This window comes from Aphidius gifuensis, linkage group LG4 (genome assembly GCF_014905175.1).
Source record: "Aphidius gifuensis isolate YNYX2018 linkage group LG4, ASM1490517v1, whole genome shotgun sequence".
NCBI lineage: Eukaryota > Metazoa > Arthropoda > Insecta > Hymenoptera > Braconidae > Aphidius > Aphidius gifuensis.
Window position 1 is genome coordinate 19,451,468 of NC_057791.1, and position 22,398 is coordinate 19,473,865.

Consider the following 22,398-nt stretch of genomic DNA (forward strand, 5'->3'; position numbering starts at 1 on the left):
AATATATATTGATTGATAAATAGCAATCAAAATATTATACAGCAAATTATTTATTTACAAAATAATTAAATATATTAATTTTATTTTTTTTTTTAATACATATTGCATGTTGGTTTTTTTTTCATTTTCTTCTTTTCAATTTGTTGTTGTTTTTTTCTAACAGCTGCTCGTTGACAAATGATTATAAACAAGTTTCATTATTTATCTATTTATATATTGATCAATCTATCTACACTTGATGTATATATTTTTTTTGCTTCAATTTTATTTTTTAATTCATTTTAAATTTGATTATATACTTTGATAGATTAAAAAAAAAATTAAATAATCTCTTCTTTTGTTGGTTTGTCAAGTAAATTTTTTGACATTTTATTTAAATATTTAGCTGTAATAAATTTAAAAAAAAATCAATTACAATTTGATGATATTTTGATGATTTTTTAATTTACAAATAAATATTAAAATAAATTAAAACAATAATTTAAAATGATAAATTAAAAATGCAATTAAAGCTAGTTGATAAAATTATAAAAATATTATACAAGAGTATATTGACCCGTGTTTAAATAGTCAATGGTGATTATTTTAAAAAAATATATTTAAAAAAAAAAAATATGAATGGATTTAATAAATAGCAAATCCTCGTATAGTTTGATCATATGGTTTCCTTTTGGTGTATTTCATTTGTACATCAGTGGACTCAACTCTCTGTACATATATATACATATATAGTTTTGGTTATTCATGGTGGTTGGGTGATTTTATGGGTGGTAAATAAAGAGAGGATGAGAAAGAGGGAGTGAGAGAGAGAGAGTAAGAGAAAGAGGACATGGTGTTTCCACCGCGAAGGGTGGTTGTATGAAGTTGGTATGAGAAGAGGGAGGGCGAGATATTGATCAAAACCTACCCTGGCACCAACTTCACCCTCTCTCTGTACTGTATCCTCCTCTTCCTACTCCTCTTTTTCCTCTTTCAACTCCCGTGTTGCTGCCACCCTCATTCGCGCACACCACCACCACCACTACCATCATCATCATCATCCCTCTAACTTCAGCCCGGACGAGCGCAGCCAGTGACTCTCAAACAATATTATATTATTTTAATTATTATAATTATTTTTATTATTTTACATACGTCATATGATATTTCATCCCTTATCAACAACAACAATATATAATTATCTGAATTTTAAATTTAAAATTTATTTGGTATTTGCATTTTTGTTTTTATTTATTTATTTATTTGTTGTTTTTTTTTTTTCAATGATATAATGTTGAATGATTTAATTTAAAAGGTTTTTCTTTTTTCTATTGAGATTTTGAAAATTATGGAAATAAAAAAATACCCCGTGACCTGGTAACCAAAATTCGCGAGATGTATTTATTATTCATGGTGAGAACGTGAACGGAATGTCAGTGTAGCGACATGAAAATGATTTGTACACATCGTTGGGGATTTTAGCGTATATGGCTCTTGGATAATTGATACATTTACGACTTCAAATCGTACTGGATTATTATGGTTATTTTTTTTTTTTGAGCAACAGTTATAAAAAAAACGAATAAATAACAGGATTATAGCTGTGTTTGATCGGTAGGCAAAGTTTGATATTTTATTTTTATTTTTTTTTACGATTCAATATATTTTTTATACAAATAGTATCTTGTCATTTGTCTATTTGACTCAAAAACGAATTTAAAAAAAAGCATTGTCTTCAAAATTCATGCTTTATAATTACAGATAAAATTAAAAATTAAATTATTTCGAAAAATAGTTTAACAATTATAATATTTATAAATTTTTTATATTTTTATTATTTACGTCTGACCATTACTGAATTTTCTACTTTTTTAAAAAATTATTATGTCTGACCAATATCGATTTTTCTACTGATTTAATTTTAATCATTTGCATTTAAAAAAAAAAAAAACAAAATTAATTTTTTTCGATAACGATTTATCATCAACGCACAGAGTGTCATGTCTGACCAATACTAAAATTTCTACTTGTTTTATGTTGTCTTAATTTGGCTTGTTTTTTTATTTTATAAATTATTTTTTGTTAATTAAGATTTGTCGTCGAGTCACACGCATTAAGTGCCATGTCTCAGTCGTGTTTAACGTTACTCCCTGCGTCGCGACGCAAAAACACAATACTTTGGCGCCAGTTACGACGACATTGTTGCGATGTTATTTATTTAAAGCTCTTTTTTCTTTCGTTTCTATTTCAAGACAAGTTAGTAATTTCATTACAACCCAACTTTATGATTAATAACATGGTATTTAGGGGTAGAAAAACAAAAAAATTTTCACCGAAAAAAATTGACAATTGCAAATGAATAAATAAATAAATTTGTAATTAATAAATCAATTATAATTATCAATAATATTAATTTTCAAATTGCAATAATATACTTGACTATTTATCTATTTTATTTACAAAAAAAAAAATTAATTTATCAACAACTTAGTTACGCATTTGCACATTTAATAAATCCATGTCTTAAAGTAGCGTGAAATTTTAACACGTGTATTTATTTATTTATCTATTTATTTATTAATATATTATACAAAAATTATACACGCGTCAATATTTATCATTTTAAAGGTATTTTATTTTTAGTTGTAATTTGTCATTTGATATTTAATAAATACTTAACAATATAAATAAATAAATAGTATATTTTTTGACAATTTCCCGGGAGACTCGTGGATGAGATAAGAAGATAATCGGAAACCGCACGTACGTGGTGACGACACATCAGATTAATGGTTCCTTTCTACCAAGTGAATTTGTCTTATTCCTGTTTTTTTTTTTTTTTTTTTTCTTTCTTAGTACTTTGTGTCAGTGTTTTTTTAATATCTCTGTTTGATGATGGGCCAAATCTTGTGTTTTATTTTATTTATTTACATCGTACAATGATTTAATGACCTGCTATAAATTTAATAGTGATTATTATTATTTTTTTTTTAATAATTTGATGAATTGTTCTTTTTAAAATAATTATATGTATATTTTTTAAGGGTTGAATACTTGTTGACCTAAATCAAATTTTCAAAAAAACTTTTCTTCTTTTTTTTATCATATGAAGAGCAACTTTGAATGTAAATATATTAAAAAAAAAAAAAAAATGATAAAAAAAAGGGCTGATAGTGAGGGAGGGAAAGTTTTCCTTAAGAGGTGTTTGACACTAACCACTAAGCATATCAGTCACCCGATACCTCTAGCGTGTCTTCACCACTTAACCTGTTTGACTTCCATCAAGTGTTTTTTGTGTCCTCCAAAAAAGAAGCTGCAAAAATTACAAAAAAAAAAAAAAAAAACAAATTAAAAATATTCTCAATTTGTAAATAATATTTTAATAATTATTTTGACGTTTTACATAATTAACCATGAAACAAGATAACTTGATTATTATGTTCCTAAATCATCTAATTTAAAAATTCAAAAAAAACCACAATTATTTATGTGAATATAAATTTCCAAATTTTATTATTTTACAAAATCAAAAACTATAAAAAAAATTTAACTAATTAACATATTGATGATATATATTATAAAAAAAATAGTTAAAAAATTGAGTATTGAAAATTGGGTCTGAATATGAAGATTGAAGTCACTCAGTGATTATTCTTTGGGCGCAGCCTGAGGGCCCTCATTGCGAGAGAGGGACATGGTGGCTTCAATCGAAAGAAGAGAAAACAGCTAAAAAAAATAAATATATATATATAAAAATAAAAGAAATACACATACTTGTGTGTTACTTGTATAAATATATATATATACAAAATACACATACTTTGTGAGAGAAAGAACGCAGAGTAAATGGTTTTCTTCTACTGGCGTTGTTGAGGTCAATGTACAGTCGGACGGCGTGACCGAAATCACACACACACATACATAATACACACACAAATATTTATACATTTGTTGCAGATCACTCAACTGTGACTTTAATCATCATTTTTTTTTTTTTTTGACTATAATTGTTCTTATAAACTCTCCCACCACCCTCATGTTTATTCAAATTTTATGACAAATTTATTTTTCTTTTTTCTATAATTATTGTAGATTTTTTATTTAATTTTTAATTAAAGAGGGTTTATAAATTAATTGCAAATAAATAAAAAATTAGACATTTCTAACTGCTTTCCCTTTCGACCTACTTTTATTTAAGACATTATTTTCTTTTTAATAAATAAATTCTTTTTATTTATATTTATTTTCTATTAATTTTTTTTTTTATTAATGTATGATGACTTGCTGTCATTGCTACCACCTTACAAAGGCTCTACTTGTTTTTACAATGTATAAAAAAAAAATTTTATGTATTTAATGTTTAATGATGTCCTGTTGTTTATCTGTGAAAGTTTATAACTTTATAAACTGAGTGATTACAATAGGTCCACTTTTAACATAGTCAGCCTCTTTTAGTGTCATTGTCATTGATATATAAATATAAAATATTTATTTTAGACTTGATAATTTATTGGTCGATGATAAAGCTGAGATATTTGAGGGTGAATTTCTTTGTTGGTCTGTTGATTTAGTTTACAAGTAAATGAGAATCAGGTTGGACTATGACGCAGTGTTATAGACAAGTGGAATGAAAAATATAAAAAATAAATAAGAGGGACTGTAATATTATAGATATGTCTACCTGAAGATGAATATTTTTTTTTTTTTCTTATGGTGGAGAGAGAATATGGGGGCGGTCGCTCTAGTGTCGCAGAAGAAGAACAGATCTATACAAACTGTAAATTCTTGGTATATGTGCTATGGTTAAACCGGCTGCTGATGAACGCGCGGCAAATCTGTCGCCTTCGACAAAAGGTTGTACGTGATCATCATTTTTTTAAAAAAAAAAACTAAATTATAACATACCGATTTAAACAATTTACAAATGAAAAAAAAATATATATCTCAAACCTTACGTAATTATTTAATTTAGTTTGAAATTAATTTTATAATTTATCATCAACTATCCCAAATCTGGAATGTAAAATTCAATTATTTTTTTTTGTTAATCAAAAAAATAAATTTATCATTGTATTATTTAATTATTAAATACTTGTTTATATTAATTTATAAATTTACAATTAATATAATCAATAACAGCCCTTCAATAAATCAAAAGAAATACATTTTTTTTATAAAATTAAAAATCGATATTTCAGCAATTAATTATTAATTATTTTATAAACAAATTAATTACCGGTTTATTTATTTATATTTATTATTTATGGAATAATATATTTGAAAATTTAAAAGTTGTTAAAATAGTATGCATAGGTATTTTACCTGGGACGTCTTAGGTCGCGGTTAAGACCTCGTTATTGCTGGTACCGTTCTTCTTCTCTTCAGCGCGGTGTGCAAGAGCAAGGGGGGAATGAAATTAAAAAAAAAAAAAAAGAAGAAATAATAATAGTAAAAAAAAATAAATAGAAAAAGATATATAAAAGTATATGTATACCTGGTGGCAAGCACTCCCTTTCTCTGTCAAAAGAAAATAAAAAGAAAAAAAGACATAAAGGTAGAAGAAAAAATGAAATTCCAGGAAGACGTGGTCGATGGTCGATGCTGGTGGTGATGGTGGCTGGTCTATTGAAGATTGAGTGGACCATTTTACGCTTTTGAGACTTATCGTTTGTTAAATTGAAGGCACTTCATTGATTTAATATGTGATTTTCACCCAATTTTATTTATTTCTGTCAAATAATATATTTTATTCTCCAAAAATTTTCATATTGATTCATCAACAAAGTTTTTTTCGATGCCATTAGATATTGGTTTATTGATTAAATTAATTTTCCGAAATAGATAGTTTTTACTGAGGTTAAAATATGACATGTCTAAGATGATTTATATTTTAAGTAGTCGTCGTCGTATTCAGTCAAATGATTTGTATGAAATTAATGCAGTGGAAAATATTTATTTTTCTTTTTCCCAATAATCGTTATATGTACAAAAATATATAATAATTATATTTATGAGCAAGTAGTTGTAGTAGATGATGTGTGTGACAGACTTGCTGACAACGACAAAATGCGTAGGGGGGTGTTGGGAATATATATTTACCGCGGGAGTAAAATTCTCGCGAGATAAAACCATCCAAGCATTTTGTGATCGTGCGCAGCATCATCATCATCACCATCATCATCAGCCTGGAAAATCATTCGATCGAACAAACCGACAACCTGCAATTTCAACCCCCTCAATTGTACACATATCAAAATCATCCCCAAACAACAAAGTATAAATAAATTTAATAATCAAAAAAAAAAAATATTTATATAGATTTTTTAAATGTTTGTATACATGAGCTGAGATCTCAAAGAATTCAAAGTGACTTTGCTCCATTCTACAACCGGTTTTTTCGTCACATTATCAATCGACCTTCGCATCTTCCAAAGACTAAGGACATTGTATCTGGAAACATATTTAAAAAGAGAAACTTATTTCAAAAAAAAAAAAAAAAAAAGCTGTTGAGAAAACTGATGAAGAAAAAAAGAAGAAAATTTTTTTTTACAAAAAAAAAAGTTTATTTGTTAAAGTTTAAATAACAAATCTAACTTGTTTCGCAACCAACCCTACAGACTTCTTCTTCTTCTTCATGTAGATATTCGATTCTTGAAGAGAGTCCACCTCACGTGGCAAACCCTACCATCACCACTGCAAAAAAAATATAAATAAATAAATAGAAAAAAAAAAATAAAATACTAGCTTGCTCACCCTTCAGACAATATATTTCCCCCTTGATCTTTTCCCCCCTTACTTCCCTTGTGGACAATTCACCCCGCCATCACCATCACCACCACCACCACCATCACTACCAGCAGCTACATCGTTGAATCTATATATTTACTCTCTGTCTCAGTGTTTGTATGACAAAGATATTACAGAAGCAAGATGAAAATATTCGATCGTAGCGCCGCCAAAGTTAGCCATTCCGCAGTAACGCGACCGCTTCGGTGGAATCAAGTTGTATTTAATAAAAGCTGTGTATATTTGATTCATTCAAAAATTTATAAACACTTTATTATTATTTTTACTGTCAAAATAATTATAAATATATATTTAAATCAATTTTAATTAAGCATTTAATTATCATCAAGTGAATTAAACTTTTTATTATTTTTTTTTTTTTCAAATTATCATTTTTTTCCCTCCCAATTTTGTTTATTTATTTATTGTTTTTTTTTTTATTTTTACTTTAAATTTTATATTGTTGATTGAGATTTTATAATGTGTTAATATCTATATAAATATTTATATAATTTTTTTTTAAATTAAAAATATACAATTTAGTGAGATTTTTTTAATTTATTTACAATAATAATATTGAGCTTTACGACTGATTAATTTTATATTAGTGTACAATTGGATTGATATAATATTGTACATTTAAAAAAGTTTAATTTATTGTTGATATTATTATTGCTGTTATTGTTATTGTGTATTATTAAATGTTGGAGTCGTGGATGAAATTAAAAATAAGGGATATGGATGAGGGTAAAAATCGCGACGGAGGGCGTCATGATGACAGTGACTTGATGGCCACGTGCTGCCCTAGCTGGCGCACTATCAACTGAGGGATAAATAAAGGATTTAAAAAATACAAAAAATAATAATAATAAAAATACAATACAAAAAGAGGGACAAACAAATAAAACAAGCACCAACGAATGCATAAAAAAAAGAAAAAAAAAAAAAAAACAACAACAACCAACAACAAAATCAATGGATAACAAGTGGTTTAGTGTATACATGAATGAAGTGAATATTGTGTACATTGTGTGATTGTTTTTTATATTTATTTTATTTTTTTTTTCAACTTAAAAGTGAATAATAGTTGTTAAAAAATATTGGCTCTTGGAGTGCAGCAATACACTTTGGATGCTATAGAGTTAATTATCGAGTGCAGAATTTTTTTTTTTTTTTTTCCTATGTAATTAAAGTGGATTTTCAAAAATCAAAAAGCAAAAAAAAAAATATACATATAGAAATTATTTGAAAAAAAAAAAATAATAATAATAAAATTCCAGTCGTCGTCGAGATATCGACGGGACCGGATACGTCGTGGAGGGGGGAGTAATGCCGGTGAGGGTGGCGCAGCGCCCCCCAAGTGGTCTACTCCACTCCGGCCCAATATCACTATCAAATACAGGACCAACTGGCCAAGTTACATCGGGCCGTTGCCTCGGGGGCCCTACCGGCTCCCCACCACTGCCGCCGGTATTATCACAACTTACCGGCAGCAATAATAATAATATACATAATTTAAATAATAATAATAATAATAATAACAATTCACATCAAGGATTAATAACAAATAGTGTACAAAATCCATTAGCAGCAATGGCCTCGGCGGCGGCCTCACTTACACAATTAAATAATATGGCAAATGGTCCTTTACCGCCATTGGGAAGTGGTCCCAATGGACCAAATTTGCCACCACCACCACAACCAGCAACAACACCAACTCATTCACATGGTGGACCACCAACACCTCATGGTCCTCATGGTCCACTTGGTGGAGGTGGTGGTGGACAAGGCCCACATTTAAATGGGGCATCACCTAGTCCTCATTCAATGCCACCACATGGTATGATGGTTGGTTCACCTCATCCTGGTCATATGATGCCTGGTGGCGGAGGTGGAGGTGGTGGTGGTGGTCCATCACCTCATTCACATCATCCAGGACCACATATGGTTGGTTCACCTCATCATGGTGGTCCTCATATGGGTGGACCAGTACCTGGTGGTATGATGGGACCTGGTGGTGGTGGTGGTGGAGGAGGCGGTGGTATGCAACCTCAACCTGGTGGACCAGGTATGTGTCCACCAGGTGGTCCACCAATGGGACCACATCAACATCCACATCCCCAAGGACCTGGTGTACCGGGACAACCACATATGCACAATGATCCTTTCTACTGTTCGCCATTTGGCTCACCCTATTACAGGTAAAAAAATATAAATGAAAAAAAAACAAACATTATCATATTTCAACGGAAGACACACTTTTTTTTATTTCCGTTACTTTCTCTCTAATTCTTTGCGAATTTCAATAGAAACTTTTTTTTTTTATAAAATTACGCACTTGTTCGTTATGCTAGAGTGTCAGGTGGTTCTTTATTTTCATCAGGTGTTTGCAAGGTGCACCTGCTGATCATGCATAACAAACTTACCCTTAAAAATTTATTAAAAATTAAATTGAATAAATAGAGTTTATAATAATATATATTTAAATGTTTTTTTTTGAATTGTTGTGACGATGAAATATATATATATAGACTCTATAAATGTTGAATTCTTTGGTGGCAAGTTGTTATCTTATCGCTCTTATATATACACTCTCTGCTGTTGGATAAGGTGAACCTTGATCGTTTTACCCGGCATCAATGTTCATATATCAGTAAACACATTTTAAAGTGCAGGTGATTTTTTTTTTTTTTTTAATAATAATTTGTGATTTATCATTTAATTTATTATAATAATTTCATTTTTTTATTTTAATGCAAACGTTATGGAATTTGAAACTTTTTCCTGAAAAGTGATACTAATGTTGTTTCATTCAATATGAAATATATATATCAAATTTCATAAATTTTTTATTATTTAAAAATCCTCATATTTACACAGTTGCTCAACAACTCTATTATGTTTTTTTTTTTTTTTATTTTTCAAATATATTTGTTCATTTTTTATTTATTTATTTTTTTTGCTTTGGAATGATAATTTCTATAATATTGATGACATTTTTTGTTGTCCAAGTCAACCAAGATAGTCTTCACTTGTAAAATAATCAAAAACTTGACCAACTTTTGTTGGGACTATCGTCTCAGTTACGCTTCCTAAGCATAATGTCAGAAAATAAACTATAAAGTAAAAAAATAATCATGCAGGTGTCCAAAAAGAACAGGTGGAATTTGCCAAATATCTCAAAACTTTAACACACACTATTTCAATTTACCAAACACAAAAGTTACAAAATTTCTAAGAAAAAATTTTTCAATCGATAAATTTTTTTCGATTCGATTTGAGCACGTATATCGAAAAAGTTCTAAAAACTTGAACAATAGTTTTTTTTTTATTGTTTCCTTCTTCTCCTCTTCTTTTTGAAACAAAAACGAAAATTAGTTTAAGTAAAATAATATCTTGCTGATGGGCCGATCGCAAAAGAGAAATAATAAAAAAAAAAAAATACGTTAATAATAAGACTCGTTGGTTTTTCCCACGTTCGTCTGGGTTCTCCTGTGTGTAACACATATAAAAGCAACCAAACGAAAGATCGTTGCTTTGGCTTTGCAATGGCTCGTGGCCATCGAAGAAGTGCATTCCCACGAATAATACGCATACGCATGGTTGATGTTGTTGATGTCGTTGATGTTATTGTCGGTTGTCATTAAATGATAAATAAAAGCTCGTTAATATTTAACATATGTCATTGAATATAAATAATAAATAAATAATATTTATATTTGATCAACAAGGACACTTGAACAGTTGACTTTATTGATAATAATATATATTGATATTTTTAATTTTCGTTGAGTTTAGCAAGGATCAACATAATACTTTTCTTATCACAAATTTAACGATAACCGCGTTAGGGTTATCGTCATTTTGATGATATACCGAGATATCAAGTACCACATATAACCACCGACAATATTAACTCAAATTTATGATACAATTTTACTCGGTATTCATTGCTTTAATAAATCAATTATTAATTTATATATCGGTTATTAATTTTTTATATTATTGCCAAAAAAGAAGCCAAATAAACAGCTTCATATTTTTGATTTAGTTGATCAATCAGAGTAGAAATATTTTTGTCTATTTTGGCTGTTGATTTTTTTCATATTTAAAAAATATTCTTCTCGACAAAAAATAATATTAGAAACGCACGTATATGAATGCAGAAGCACGTGACCTCGCAGACCTCGTCCAAGAACCAAGTGTGTTCTCTCATATATACAATACAACAACAATATTTTACAGTATAAAAAAAAACACGCGGGATTCATTCGATCTACCTGCGACGCGTATACTCTGCGAGGGTCCAGAGGTTCCCAACTCAATCAAAAAATTATTAATAATATTTAAACAATTTATATAACAAAATAAAAATATCAAAAAAAAAAAAATATTTAAATTATTTAACATCATATAATAAATAAACAATATAAATAAATAATTGAAATTTTATTTTGAAGAAATAATTTTATAAATTTTAATTTTTTTTAAAATTTATATTTATTTATTTAATAGATTAGGATAAATTAATTAAATTAAGAGATTTGTTTTTTTATTTTTTTTTTTTCTTTAATTAATTAATTATTTTTATTTTTTTTTATTGTTAAATTGAGAACCACAAGTGATTTGCCAGTGAAGCCAGCAGTTGGTTCGCATTGGAGTTGTTTCTTGCTTGGTGTACACATTCGTTGGGGCCTCTCTGTGGTCCGTGTTCTCAAGGCCGCCTCCTCGAATCCTCTTTTTTTATCTCCCTTACTCCCTTCTTTATTTTATTATTTTTTTACTCTTTTATCCTCTCCCTAAATGTGTCCCCTTCCTGCCTGTCCCGTCGCGCCATAGCTTCTTGTCCTTTTTTTTATTTATTTTTATTCTTTATACCTCTCTTACCTCCCTACCACCCTCCTCGACAACATCACCTTCTCTGCCACCTTCAGCTCACCTCAATTCTTGATATGACTTACCAACAATTTCTCATGCTAGAAATTATATTTTATCAATTTTTTTTTTTTTTTTTCCTAATCTTTTTCTTTAAATAAACAAAAAATGTTTAGAAATTTTTTTTTTTTAATCTAAATCAAGTACAAAGTTTAGTTAAATATTAAAGTATAAAAATAGAACGTCATATTTATTAGACACATGTGAAATTAATTTTTTTTTACTAAATTTTTATAGGCTGAGTTAAAAAATAAATGCATTTATTCAAAACAGAAAATTTTTTTTAAAAAAAAGCTGCTGTTTTATTTATTTTCTTTGACAGTTGTTGTATGTATTTGCCTTTGGGTGGTGGTTTTTGTGTTTGCAAATATATAGTTGGCTATCGTAAAGTATCGTAAAGTTTAAACAACCGCGAACTAGGATAGTTTGTGTGTATGTTGAGTATGAAAATCACGAGAGAGTGAACGGTTAAATTCAAGTTCGCGTTATACAGCATAGAAGCAAATACCACTATTTCATAAATAAAAAACTTCAACAAACATCTGATTAATATATTTCTTTTATTTATAAAAATACATCAGGTAAAAATATCACCTTGTGCTGCCCAAGGTAAATATTTTTAAAACCGATGTTAATTCTTTTCTCATTTTTACTTTGAATATCTCACTTGCAATTGAACATTTTAAATTATAAAAAAAAAAATGTTTTGAATAAATATATAAAATATATTTAATGTTTATTATACTCGATGTACCTATGGGAGTATATTGTGGTGGTGGTCACATACTTCATTGGCTGGATGGTCAAGTCACGATTTCAACAAAAGTCTCAGACCTCATTCTCAAGATGTGACTATATCCTCATTCACATTTATGTACTTGATACTACATCATCTTGATTTGAAGAAAAATAATATATATCTATCAATTAATTCATTCATATATATTTTAAATTCTGCAGCGTTTATTTATTTATTTATTTATTGTAAAAATTTATATACTATTTGAAAAAAAAAAAAAAAAAAGAGCCATAAATTTTATTTGAATACTGTAAATTTGTCATTTGAATATTGTCTCAATATTTTAACTTGTTTTTAACTCGGTCGTTATCCTCGTCTTGAAATCTGGTCTGCAATTCGTGACCGTGAAAAGTGGTGAATAGCCCAGAGGAGGGAAAAGAGAAAAGAAGTATCGTTTGCGCACCGACTATATGTTTAATATGACTTTGTATTAACAATATATATATATATTTATTTAATAAACGTAGGAGGACTTTGACTGTTATTTACATGATGTGAAGAAAGAAACACATATGAAATAAACATATTTTAAAAATATATTTTTATACATTATATATTTAATTGTGAGACCTTGATGTGATCAACAATATTATATCTGACATTGTAACAATTATCATTTAAATATTCATGTTTTTTTTATTTATTTAATTATAAATATTTGACGTTTTTTATTTTTCAAATTGATATTAGTCTTGTGGTTATTCATCCAGCAGGACTTTTCCCATAAATTCATCTGGGAATGAAAAAATTGAAAAAAATAAAAAATAAATTCAACAGACGCCCGGAAATCCGTCGCGTCTCGACGACAACTATATATATATATATTTTTACGTTTTTATATACAATGTTGGAAAACGAAAATAGAAGATGAATATAATATGTATATATATTTTTTATTTTATATTAGTCGTGGTAGGCAAGTCATTTATTTTCCTCACAAATTTTTATTTTTTATTATTTTCATCTTTTTTTCTTTTAATTTTCTATTTTATATTACTCGCATATTCAAAGAGAAATTTTTCTTTTTATATGTTTACCTCAATGGTTTTTAATACATTTTTTTTAATTATTAATTTTATATACCAAAATGAATTTGACGGATTAATTATTAAGCAATTTTGAAAATTATTTTTCGTTATTTTGGAGCATTTTTTTTTTTGGTTAATTTTGTTTTTCTTTTTTAAAGAAATTTAAATTAATTCTTATTAGAATTTAAATTGACAAGATAATAATTTGATTAGCTGTTTAATTAATTTATAATTTATTTTATTTTAATTTTTGGTATAGCTTAGTAATTTTTGTAATAGAAATTCGAATGCGAAATTTCGATCGAAAATCGAAATTTTAAGAGATTATTTATTTAATAAAATTATTTTTAATTTAATATTTATTATAAAAAAATAATAAAAATCTCAATTGAAAATTTGATGGTTTGTATGTCAGACACATTGGAATCGCGACTCCCTCTCGACCTCATCTTACAAATGATTTATTGTGGCTTTCTCATGAATGCATGTGCGCGCGTGCCTCCTCACTCAATAGCATCTCAACTTCCAATATTGCCCTCGGCAATGTGCAAACTATTATCATTATAAAAAAATATATTTTTAAATAAATTTTACATACATTCATCAATTCCACATTTTTATTATTCCCATCTTAAACAACTCTATACTTTCAACAACAAAAAAAATCAAAAAAAAAAAATCTCTGCCTCTACATTTTTCTATTTAAAAAAATTTTAAAAAAATTTTTTTTAATTCTTTCATCATTCTTTGATATAAATATAAGTATATATAATTTTTTTTATTTTTTATATATCCATCAGTGACAGACACACCTAACCCAGTTCCGTATTTGGCCTGACTTCGGGCAAGTCCGGTCTTTCTGGCTCCCTGCAAATTAAATAATAAAGAAATTAAAAAAAATTAAAAATTCCAATTTCATATACAAATTAAAGTATAAAAATTCCAGATACAAAAATTGCATATATTTCTAATAAAAAATAAATACCTCTTTTTACTTTTTATTAATCAACAATTATCTACATAATTTAAAGAATATTTTTTCAAATTAAAAATATTATCTCTTATTAAATTTGAGATATATATTTCGTTTATATATGCTTCAAGCATGGCGTTTTATTTATTCACATATACACTAAAATTCAATACACTTAGTGTATATATTTAGAGCGATAAAAATATACCATCATACCTCCCGCATGATGCCCTCCCAGTTCGTCATTCCCGATTTAACATACACTATTAACACTCCACGAAAATCATCGTATTATAAATCGTCAAAAATATTAATTTAACCCAATAAAATCCTTAATTAATACCTCAACATTAACTCTAACAATTTATTAACTAATAAAATTTATTATTTCGATTTTCAATTAATTATCCAAGTAAATAGATTTTTTTTTTTCTTCACTTCCGGATATAAATGTCCCTGAATGACATGTTAGATGATTTTTTTTTTATATATCTTGACATTAACATTATTTATTTATTTATTATTTTTTTATTTATTTATTTATTTATTTTTTTTCGTTTAAAGAGCTTGTGTATATCTGTGTATCATGCATGACTCTCGTCACGATTCGCGTGCACGACTGCATTGCCTCATTGCATAATGATAACGATGCACATATACATACTGTCAAAATAACACCAACGTGACAACAACTGACATTAACACAAATATTTTTTACTATTAATTTATATTTTTTATATACTGATAATAAATATATTTTTTTTTTGTCTTTTTAAAAAAATTCCTTGACATGTTTAATATTTTTTTTTAAAATAATTTATATTATTATTTTTTTCCATAACAAGGAATAATGTTTTTTTTTATTTTTTCCAGTCTTGGTGACAAGTAGATTCATTATATAATCGTTTTAAAAAAATATATATATGTTTATGCAAGGACGTGGATATTTTTATTATTACAAAGAAGAAGAAGACTTTGATTTTTTTTTTATTATTTTTTTTCTTTTTGCTAAAGTAAGCAATATATTTTTATTGAAATTTTGCAATGATATGATATTATTTTGTGTGATGACAATGTGACACACCTGTTCACGCGTGAATGATAATTAAAAACACGTGTTTTATATTGTAATTTTTATTATTTTTTTTATTTTCTGCAAATCAGCAAAAAAAAAATAATTGTTGGTTGTATTTTTGTATTTATACGTCAGCATTTATTATTGGAAATTAATTTATACTCAAGAGACAATATTATTATTTAATTTAGTTTAAAAATGATATATCATTTTAAATGATGTATAAATTTTTTGATATATATTATTTTGAAATTAAATTTAAGATAAAATATATACGCATGTTGTATTAAGTTGTGCTGAATATTTCAAGATTTCTATACGCGTCCTGGTTCCCCGAAACGAGGGTTAGGCAGTTCCGATTAGCCGTCAAAATCTATTCTCGTACAGACTTATTTTGAGATATTTAACGCGTGTCGCATGTACATATGTACATGTGCATCACTGCCTCGATATCTATCTATAAACATTTTCAAAAAAAAACACACATTTAAACTCTCCAAAAATTAACAAAAAAACAACAATTAATATATCATAATTTTTCTTCAACAAAGATGAAACAAACAAATGTATTTTTAAATGAATATTAATTTTTAAAATTTAATTCTTTTTTAAATTTGTATTATTAATTTTGGCAGCTAGCTATTTTCACAAATGATTATGCAACACACAAAAAATAAATATAATTTTTATTCAATATACCTAGCCAAACAAATTACCAATAAAAAATATTTTTCAAGGTTTTTTTCTTCAATTACTAAATCGAAAAAATTGATTTATTATTTTTTAGTTAAATAATAATTATTATTCAATTTTTAAATAATTAAAAAAAGCCATTTTTTGTAAATGAAAATGATAAATTTGATTGTTTTTTTTTTAATTGTTCAATTATTTATCATATTAATTTTAGTAATAATTAAAATCAACACATTTATATAGTTGGTTAGATTGGTGGGTACATGTTGAGGCCTTGTTTGACTCAATTAATGTCTCAATCAGAATCATGTTTGATTGAGTCTTTATAAGGGCTGGTAAACGCGTGGCTGGACTCAGCAATGCGTGTATTACTCAGAAATCCACCTGTACTTGTTCATCAACACCAAACACTTTATTACTTTGTCTTTGACACAAAACATTGAATCAATTATTCATCATTAATAACAAAAACAATTAAATTAATTTACTATCTTTATTATAAATTAATTAATTAAAAATTCATCAAAATATTTAGAATCTATTTTATTTTTCTAGGCTAAGACTTGATTTTGAATTTTTAAAATTTTTAAATTACACTCCTAGACAAGTGTAATTTAATTGAATAATTTATGTTTTTTAAATTTTAATTTTTAAAAGTATTTAAAATATTTTCTTGTGTCAATGCACTGTTAATGTCTTGATGTAATATTGCAAAAACGACCCACGATAATTGTGTGTCTGTAGCTCATTCAGTGGCTATGAAATATTTCTATATATTAATATATGTATAGTTTTGTATATAGACTTAAACTATACAATATACATATGGATTATTATTATTCGTATGACCAGAAAAGACAAGTGACGTTAATGTGCAATAAATTAATATCCACCTACGCGCAGCAAACATTATTTTTCCCTTCATCATACACACAGCCAATCATTTTCTTAATAATATTATTATTTATTATTTTTTTCTCTTTTGCTACTATTTTATAACTACATCAGAACTAATCATCAACTGTCATCATCATATAAATAACACAATAAAAAATAGTAAAAAATGAACTTTAAAATTAAGATGTCATGACAGGTTATCATATTATTATTGTTATTTTATTTTTTTCAAGTTGGATTATCCAAAGTAGCATGTGGGATTGTTGAAAAATCAATCGTGTCTAGATTGCAATCCTGTAAATCACCCAGTCCAGTTTGAACGCATATATTCACTGAATAAAAATAAGGGCTACAAAGAAGGGTGATTTTAAGAGAAATAAAAAAAAAGAAAAATAGATGTTAAAAGGGGGGTTCTTTTTATTATTATTCTCTCTCTCGAAAAAAAAGGGGGCAATGAAACTTACTTACAAATAAAACTACATATAGTTTGATGAATCACTGACCTTATGTCGTCCCATGAACAAATTCATCCAGACAATATGAGTATTAATTTAAAATAAAATATCAACCACCTGAATATTTAAAAAACAACAACAACAACAACAACAATTTAACTATTAAAAAACAATTAAAAAAAAAGCTTAAAACTTTTTTTTTTCTTTTCAATAAATCAAACAGCTTCAAAGCATATCCCATTTTAGCAAAGAATTTAAATTGTCTAGTTTATAAGACAGTAGTAAATTCATAAATATTTCCATCATCATCTAAATAAATATATTAAAAATCTAAAAATTATCAATCTACAAAATAAAAAAAAAAAATGTATTGTCATGGTGTATATCCACGTGGGTGTTTATATATAGACTGCGAAATACATATATAATGGGGGGGAAGTGGGTGACTAGCATGACTCTGTGGCATTGATCGTAGCAAGCACATCACCCCATGAGCAAAACCAACCCCTAATATACTCTACCCCCCTTAAACATTCACCTCTATGTATATTTCCCCACTTGGCTTCTGTCTCTCACCCAAAATACATATATATCTGTATGTATATTCATGAAACTGCTGCGCCTTTTGGTTAAAACCAATCTGAGGATCCTTACACATATATATATTTCAGTGGTTCTCATAACTCTAATTTTTTTTATCATAAAAATCATGTTGTTTATTGATAAATACAATTGTTATCAGCTGGTCAACAGTTGATTTGCTGATTTGAAATAAAAAAAATAAATATCTAATTTATATTTACATCACCTGTTTTTTATTTTAATTTTTTTTATCATGTACTTGTTAATTGATATCAATATTATATACAAATTATTAATGATAATATTTGTGCAATATTTTAATATCATAATCAAGTTTTTTGTTTAATAATTATGTTGTCGCTTGTGGCTCGTGCCCAGGATACATTACTTGATATTAATATTATTTATCTAAGCAACGAGTCATACAAATCTGACACTAATTGACGATGGGTTAAGCGACGTTTAACCTTGTTTTATATTAGTTATACTTGATCTATCAATCTATTAAAATTATTTTATTTATTTTAATTGTGTAATATATACAAGTTTTTATTTTTTTTTTTCAATTTTTATTTTATTTCAAATTAATTAGAATATTTGTTTGGTACTTGATTAGTTTTTTTTCTTTTTTTAATTTTTTTCTTTTACTTGGCTACATTTTAAATAAATGATAATTTTTTTATTATGAATAATTTCGCCTTGCGTGTCAGACAGTCATATGTGTGTTGATACTTGATGATCTTATCATGTCGTTATTATGGTGTTTTTTTTTTGTTTAGATTAAAATTTAATATGGAAATTTTTTTTATTTTTTTGTAAACTATAATTGAGTTATGCAAGATTTGTTTTTTAATTTATTGAATTTTTTTTTTGTTTATTTTTAGATCATTACCAGTACCCAGAAGACCTACTCCGTATTTTGGACAACCAGATATTCGGTTATACGAATTAAATAAAAGGCTGCAACAACGTACAGAGGTAAGTTGATTAAAAAATCCAAAAAAAACTTTTAAAAATTTTTTTATAATAAAAATTAAAGCTACATGAATAATAATATCAATTTTAATAACAAAAATTACATTTAAATTATAAAATTATGTTAAATTTAAATTTTAATTACTACTAAAATTTTCACTCACTTTAATTGCTAGAAAAAAATTAAAAGAAAAAAAAGGGGTTATTTTATAATATTTAATTATTATTATTAAAAATTATATAAGTTTATGTTTATTAATAGAAAAAAGAAAAAAAAAATTATATAATAAAAAACTGTCGCGTGTCATTTAGTAATAAATCATATTTTCTATTCTCATTTCTCTCTATCATTGGATCTTTTCTTGGGTCGGTGGCGAGATCTCTGGTCCGTGAGCGGTTTCTTCCGTGGTTCACCCTCGGTCTAGCCAGTCTTTACCCCTTTACCTCATTCCTCATCTACTTCTATTTTTCATTTATCTTTTTTTCACTATAAAATCATCCCTTCATTTTACCTTTCAACCAACCAACCAACTTTCTTTCTTTCAACTTTATCACTGTACTTTTTATCATTATTATTATCATTTTAATTTTTAATTTAAAATTTCTTTTTGGTTTTAATATTAAATAAATAAATAAATAAATATTTTTTTTTAATTTTTTTTTATCAATAAAATTAACAATTTTCTTTGCCTTTTTTTTTCTTCTCACCCTTGTCAAATGTTGACCTCGTTTTTCCCATGTCTCCCTATGTATTTTACGACGACTGGTTGTCCCTGACCAATGGCCCCTTTCGATGACCACTGTATTACCCTGACATTCACCCTTTCTTTTTTTTATTTATTGACTTTTATTTATATTTTTAATACTAAAAATAATAAACAAATTTTCACTTGCTGTTATTAACGCAATACTGGTTTTCTTTTATTTTTTTATCATGATTTTATTATCAAGTCAAGGTCAAATGCAATTAATAATTGGTCATTTATTTTTCAATTACTATTTCTTTTTTTTGTATTTATTTAAACACTTGTATTCAATTTTTTTACTAATTTTTATTAATAGTAAAACAGTGTTTAAGCTATTCACTGGAAAATCAAATTTTTAATATTTCTCATCTTGAATTTTGATGGTAATTGTTAATTTTAATTGTAGTTTATTATTATCTTTTTCTGTAATTTTTTTATCTTTTTTTTTAACTACTATTATTTCTCTTTTTTTTTTTGTAATTAAAATTTAATCATTTTATTATTACTGAATTGGGTATTCTGAATAGAAATTATATTTTAAAATTATATTCACATGATCCTTGGACAATTGGATTTTATCATATCACTATTTTTTTTATATATTATTAATGAAATAATTTTTTTTGCAATTCAAAATAGTATTATACATTTTTTAGTATTTTTTTTTAAACGTTAGTTGTTATTTTTTTTGTGAAATACTGTATTCCCACAAGACTAACTCGTCATATTTTATCTAAATACTTTTTTCTCATTGTTCAATTCAAAAGGATAAAGATGAGTAGCAGTAAAAAAAGTAAAAAAAAAAAAGAAATGTTGAAAAAGTTTCTTCAAACGTCGAGTACGTATTCCATACCTTCATCCCTTAGAATCAACAATAAAAAATATGTATACACATTGTCATCAAGTAGTCAAATAAAAAAAATAAATATCAAAAATATAAAATGACAATTGTTATTAAAAAATATATAAATATTATAAAACATCTAATTTAATTAAATAAAAAATACCCAATTTACAAATCTAAATTTAATAAACTAAATTTATAATTTTTCCTTAGAAAAAAAAAACCAAAAATTATAGGGTAGTTTATTAAATAGCCAATACAATATATTGTCATCTTAAAATGCATCAAGTATATAATACAAAAGACAAGTAAAATGTCTTGTTTACACGACATATAATTTCATGATGAAAAGTACTTGGTCAAAGTTGAGAACCAGCCAACAATGTCAAGGGACGAGGGGGGAAATAGACTGGGTAATAAAATGAGGGCCCCTGTAACCTCCCTAAAAAATAGAAAAAATAGAAAAAAAAAAGGGTAAGGGGAAATATAAGAGAAGAGGGTGAGTAGGCCTCCTCATTCTCTTGATATTTTTTTCCTCCTCATCCTCTCTTTATTCACGTTCTCCTCATTCTACTATTTATTTTTTACCTCTCTTCGTATACATCTCATCCCTCTACTCCTTTTTTTTTTTTTATCTTTTTTTCTTTATATATATACATTCTCATCCCTCTCACTCCACTCTGTACTCTTCTCGTACTTTTTTTTTTTCTTTTATTATTTTTTTTTATTTTATTTCACGTAACTATATAATATATATATATATTTTTTTGTTCATCTCTCTTACACTTTCATCTCTTGTGAATCCCATCGTAATTTTCTTCTCTCTTTTTTATTTTTCCTCTCTTTACTCCTCTCATCGTCCCTCGAATAACCCATATTGTATTTCCCTTTACCCTTCTTCATCTCTCTTGTATAAAACCTTTCTCTTCACGTCTCAACTGCCGCCACTACCATACTACTTTTCTACCACCATTGCTTCGTTTTACTATATATATATTACTATATGCAGTATATATGTATATATGTATACAGTTGAATGTACCAACTGGATGAGTTTTGTCCATGTTAACATACACCAGAGACAACTAAACATAATCATTTTTTTATCATAAATAAGTTGAATTAATTTATGAAAATTGATGGGTTTATTAAGAACATTTTTTTAAATATTATCATATTTTTTATATAATTTTTTAATAATAATATTATTAATTATAGAATTTTTATTGTTAATTCAAGAGATAAAATGCAAGGACAATACTTGTACTGTTGTCGTATATATGTACGTTTATATACCACCCCTATATCTCCCTTTTTCCATTTACTCTTCTCAACCTCCTACTCACTCACTATGTACCACCCAACCACCCCACCACCTCAACAACATTGGGGTGGTACAGTCAATGACAAAATTCTCTTACTCGTACAATCAAATACAAAATTTATATATTTTTTTATTTTATTTTTATTTTTAATTAATTTATATTATATTGAAGGGTTTTTTTTTTTGCAATTATTTATTTTTTTTGTAATTATGCTAAATTTTTTTAATTGAAAATGTTTTAATATATATATTTTTTTTTTTCTTTTGTTATTGGAAAATTAATTTTTGATATTTGGGGTTTTTTTAA

General features: G+C 26.5%; 1 protein-coding gene across 7 annotated transcripts in view; it reads left to right on the forward strand.

The window, feature by feature from the left end:
• The window catches only part of LOC122855498 (LIM domain-binding protein 2), a 42,090-nt gene that overhangs the window by 13,323 nt on the left and 6,369 nt on the right, over positions 1 to 22,398 (forward strand). For 4 of the 7 annotated variants that reach the window (XM_044156905.1, XM_044156906.1, XM_044156908.1 and 1 more), the window contains exons 1-2: positions 6,960 to 8,966; positions 19,087 to 19,180. In XM_044156905.1, coding sequence (XP_044012840.1) covers positions 8,095 to 8,966; positions 19,087 to 19,180 — 966 coding nt within the window. In that variant the 5' untranslated portion in view covers positions 6,960 to 8,094. Of the gene's footprint in view, positions 1 to 6,959; positions 8,967 to 19,086; positions 19,181 to 22,398 lie in introns of those variants that run through there. The other 3 variants (XM_044156910.1, XM_044156911.1, XM_044156912.1) reach the window with 1 other exon arrangement.